Source organism: Papaver somniferum, chromosome 10, assembly GCF_003573695.1.
Source record: "Papaver somniferum cultivar HN1 chromosome 10, ASM357369v1, whole genome shotgun sequence".
Classification (NCBI taxonomy): domain Eukaryota; kingdom Viridiplantae; phylum Streptophyta; class Magnoliopsida; order Ranunculales; family Papaveraceae; genus Papaver; species Papaver somniferum.
In genome coordinates this window covers 108403039-108408075 of record NC_039367.1, presented here as the reverse complement: position 1 = coordinate 108408075, position 5037 = coordinate 108403039, and the positions used below count along the sequence as shown (strand labels likewise).

At 37.5% G+C, this 5037-nt stretch overlaps 1 protein-coding gene across 1 annotated transcript; it reads left to right on the top strand.

Moving 5' to 3' along the window:
- Positions 1-251: 251 nt before the first annotated feature.
- LOC113316068 lies at positions 252-3672 on the top strand. Its single transcript, XM_026564299.1, has 6 exons — positions 252-355; positions 407-499; positions 2020-2275; positions 2348-3007; positions 3097-3153; positions 3628-3672. The coding sequence occupies exons 1-6, from the start codon at positions 252-254 to the stop codon at positions 3670-3672; spliced, it is 1215 nt and encodes a 404-aa protein (XP_026420084.1).
- Positions 3673-5037: the final 1365 nt, after the last annotated feature.

Here is a 5037-nt window from a genome sequence, read left to right as displayed (position 1 = left end):
CTGTATTGAACATGGATGTAGTTATAACTAATGGAACTGGTGATGAGAATTAGATACAGTAATACAATGAGAAGAGGTAGTCTTGCATCTTTGGAGTAATTGGTTGTTTGGCGAGAGTGAGTTGTAGTTGTTAATTGAAGCTGAGTTATGTGGAGGTTGAGTTGAGTTTATACGTGATGGTGCTGTCAGATGCAGGAATAGAAGAGTTATAATGAAGTAAGAAGAGTTATGGCTGCACAAGTTGAACTGAGATGTTAGATGAATGTAGGCTAGGACTTGGTTCTGGTGTTGTTGTAACTGGTGGTGGTTCAGTTGGGCGGGGTGTGTTTCTTATGTTGAATTTGGATATGGCTTGGTACTACAATTGTAGGTAAAGCTTAAATTACAATTTTATATTGAATTATAGGATTCTGTTTGAGATGAATGTATTGTTGAGTGTTTTACCTGTGATGCTGTTGAAGGGTGATGGAATTGAAGTTTGGTTAAAGCCTGAAATCAGGTTGGTGGTGTAAATGAAGTTGTATTTGATTTATGTTGTGTTCAAGAATCTTAATTTGGGTTTTTTTCAGCTTAGCTGACTCGACCTAGCGCTTCTGACTCAGTCTATCTGACTGAGTTAATTGAGAATTTGATTTACCTGGATCAGTCTTAGGACTATGTTAACTCAGTGTTGACTCATTTGACCAGACTTTAAGTCACTTGACCAATTTAGACTTGACTATTTGACCGTTGACCAGACTTTGAGCTTTGACTGACGTTTACCGTTAGTTGACTCAACTGACCGTTAGAGACCGTTAGTTGACCATTTGGACCAGGCCTTTGGTTAGTGGGCATGTTTAGAGAACTTGGGTTTAGAATCAGTTTTTCCAATTGGACCACTTATGGTCTGAATTAAGTTTCTGTTCCTTCTACAAAGTTGTAGATATTCATAAGATTTATCTAAGGGACTGTAGAACCAATCCAATTAAATTAGTAAACCTTAGCTATGCTAAAGATAGATAATGAAAGGTGTAGAAGTCATAAATGGACTTAGAACCATTAGATAGATTTGTATGATTCTTGTGTGAGCCATTTTGGTGGCTAGATTCTTAGACTTCTTTTGTGATTAACAGTTAGTCTTTATTAACAACGATCGATTCAAAGGATGAACCGGTGGATCGTGGATCTCGAGGTAGGCGTGGCTTGTCATCAAAAGAGGTGGGAATACATTTGACTCTCTTGAAACCATTGTTGTTCTTTTACAAAAGTTTATGTTTATAAACTCATGCATCGTATATTTGTGTATTCCATGCATTGTTCAGTTTGTATTATGAGTGTTTTGTTGATTCTTTGTAATCTTTCCATGGTTTGGAAAGGACTTGTAATGTTTGAATGTCAATATGAATTTTTATGGGAAACAAGAATTTCCACCTGTGGTATATATGATACGCTCCTTCACATTTATACCTAGAGCTTTTATGATATATTTGTCGACAGTTTACGAGTTCGGAATTGTCGACATCCATATGTACGATTAGGTGTGAATTTGCGAGTTCGAAATTGCATAACCATATTATACATTGTTTGAAGAAGGAGTTTGTCCATATACATGTTTGTTTGTTACATTGACTTGGTCACTTTTAATGTTTGGGAAAACATGTATTGTTTTCCATGTCTTGCCATGATTTCTTGAAAGTTAAATGTTATTCCTACTGGGCACCCCTTTTAGGGATGATGTGCTCACCCATTCCCACTTTCAGTTTTCAGAGACAGATCAGAGTTGCGCAGCGAAAGCTTCAAGGGTTGATTTCGTTAGTTGGTTATTTTTTACTATGTTTGTTATATTACATGTTGTATTTGTAAATCAAATGACTATTATATATGTATCATTTGAGAGGAGTTCTTGTATATATGTATTTCTGAGCGGGTTTTGGGTTAAGATTTATAACAGATTTCTTAATTGAATGTTTAAGTAAATGATTTAGATTTTTAATGCCTCTTATTTAGTTAATCTCTTGGATTAGTCAACTGCTAGCTTAGGGGGCGCAACAGAAATCTTATCGATACAGCTAGTGGTGGTGCTTTGACAAACAAAACCATTGACGAAGCGACAGAATTGATCGAGAATATGGTTGCAAACACGCAACAATTCAACACAAGAGGTGTGTCAATGAGTCGAAGGTTTAATGAGGTTACTTCTTCACCGCACTTAGAACATAGGATTGGTAATATGGAGAAGATGATGCAACAAATGGCCGCAGTAATCATTCCCTCTTATGAGGAAGAAGCTGAACAAGTGAATGTTATTTTCCCAAATCAGCAAAGGCAACGATATGATCCTTATTCCAATACTTATAATGCAGTGTAGAGAGATAATCCCAATTTTAGTTATGCAAACAAGCAAGATGCGGCACAAGGACCGGTTTTCAATCGTCCTAGTGGTTTTCAACAACAACAACAACAACAACAACCACAACCAGTGCAGAACTCAGAATCATCAGAGATGCTTGCTATGATGAAGAATCTAACCACAATGGTGCAAAAAAATCAGCAAACGACTGATGGTGCAATCAAGGAGTTGCAGACACAAATGAGCACCATGGAAGGTAGATTGAATCATTTGGAGACGCAGAATAGTGGGAAACTCCCTTCTCAAACTCTTAACCCAAGAGATTCTGTCAACGTTGTGACATTGAGAAGTGGTACACGAACTGTGCAACCAGAGGATAATGAGAAAAACAAAGACCCTAAGGGCCCGGTATTGGAGAATGAGATTATTGACTCTTCCCAAACCGATGAGGCACCTAAAGAAAACTCTAAAACTCTTGTTTCTACTTATGTTCCCCCTTTGCCTTTTCCTCGTAGGTTTGCTAACTCTAAAAAGGCGGAACAAGATAAGGAGATCTTAGATATTTTCAGGAAGATTCATGTGAACATTCCACTAATAGATGCTATTAAACAAGTCCCCAAGTACTCGAGAATTCTGAAGGACTTGTGCACCAATAAACAGAGGTCAATCGGTAATGAGGTAATGAAAGTGGGGGAAAATGCTTCGGCTATCTTGCAGAAGAAACTCCCACTTAAAACTGAGGTAAAGAAATTGGAATTACTTTACAGTTGGCTGACCGTTCTAATGTATACCCTAGAGGTATTATTGAGGATGTGCTTGTGCAGGTAAACCAACTAATTTTTCCAACGGATTTTTGTGTGTTGGAGATGACAGACGGATCAACTGACACATCTCCACCGTTACTTCTTGGTCGACCATTTATGAGCATGGATAGAACTAAAATTGATGTACATGATGGTTCATTGACTATGGAATTTGATGGAGAAGTAATACGTTTCAACATTTATGAAACGATGAGATATCCTAGTGATGTCCACTCTTGCTTCTCCGTTGATGTGATTGGCTCATTAGCTCAACAGATGTTTGATTTAAGGTGTGATGATCCATTGGAGACTGTTATCACGAGAAGTGTGGGTTATAAATATTTTAAAGATCCGAGAACCGAGCTTAAGTTAGGGGACGAATTTGAGGAAACTATCAGTGAACTTAATTAGTTGCAACAATGCCCACTTACTCATGATATTTCTTTTATCTCTTTACCATGCACTGATGAAAATTTATCGCCATCTATTTTGCAGGCACCTAAACTAGAACTAAAGCCTCTTCCTGATCACATAAAATAAATGTATTTGGGTGATAACGAAGAGTTGCCAGTAATAGTTTCGAATGCACTAACTGAATTGAAGGAACAAAGACTTCTTCGAGTTTTAAGGGAGTACAAAACTGCTATAGGATGGACAATTGCTGATATTAAGGGAATACGCCCATCAACGTGCATGCATAAAATACGGCTTGAGGATGAAGCAAAGCCTACAAGGTAGGCACAACGCCGCTTGAATCCTCCAATGATGGAAGTTGTAAAGAAAGAGATACTAAAGTTATTAGACGTAGGAGTTATCTACCCCATTTCTAATAGCAAATGGGTGAGCCCGGTACAAGTGGTACCAAAGAAGTCGGGCGTCACAGTGGTGCAGAATGATAATAATGAACTTGTCCCAACTCGTGTGCAAACCGGTTGGAAGGTTTGTATAAATTATAGGAAACTGAATGCAACCACTAAAAAAGATCATTTTACTTTACCTTTTATGGATCAAATGTTGGAACGTTTGCCTGGACACTCTCACTATTGTTTTCTTGATGGTTATTCAGGTTACAATCAGATTGCTATAACACCTGAGGATCAAGAGAAAACTACTTTTACTTGTCCGTTAGGAATATTTGCATATAGAAGGATGCCTTTTGGTTTGTGTAATGCACCCGCTACCTTCCAAAGGTGTATGGTAAGTTTCTTTTCTGAATCTGTCGAAAACATTATCGAAGTTTTTATGGATGATTTCAGTGTGTATGGTGATTCATTTGCGAAAAGGCGAGGGTACCCAAATATACCTCAAGATAAAACTTTTCCTTCCTATAAGTCCTTTCTCCGAAAGTGATTGTCTATGGACTGAGTCGAAACAATACAACTAATCGGTTCACACTTCGTGTGATCGTCTATGGATACGAAATCGAGACAATACAACAACAAAGTATGTTTACTTGATACAAAGGTTCGGACTTAACCAAACACAATAGGATTGCTTATCAAGTAAATAGGAATTAACGCTTGTGTAATTTACTTTAATTATAATACGGAAATATAAAGTAAATGACACAACAAGATTTTGTTAACGAGGAAAACCACAAATGCAAAAAAACCCCGGGACCTTGTCCAGAATTGAATACTCTCAGGATTAAGCCACTATACAAAATAAACCAACTTCGTGTAGTTGAGACCAAGAAACTAAACCTATAGTTCACCTAGTTCCGTCTGTATTCCCACGCCTCCAACTTATGAATAAGTCACGTACTTGGAACAATTCCTTTGTTTCATATTCCAAACAGTAAAGGAACAACAAATCTGTTTGGTATCAACTCTCTTCAACCAAGTGATATGAGTCGGATAAAGGATCTTCTGTTTATCTCAATAAACTCCTTCGTCAGGTCCTTAG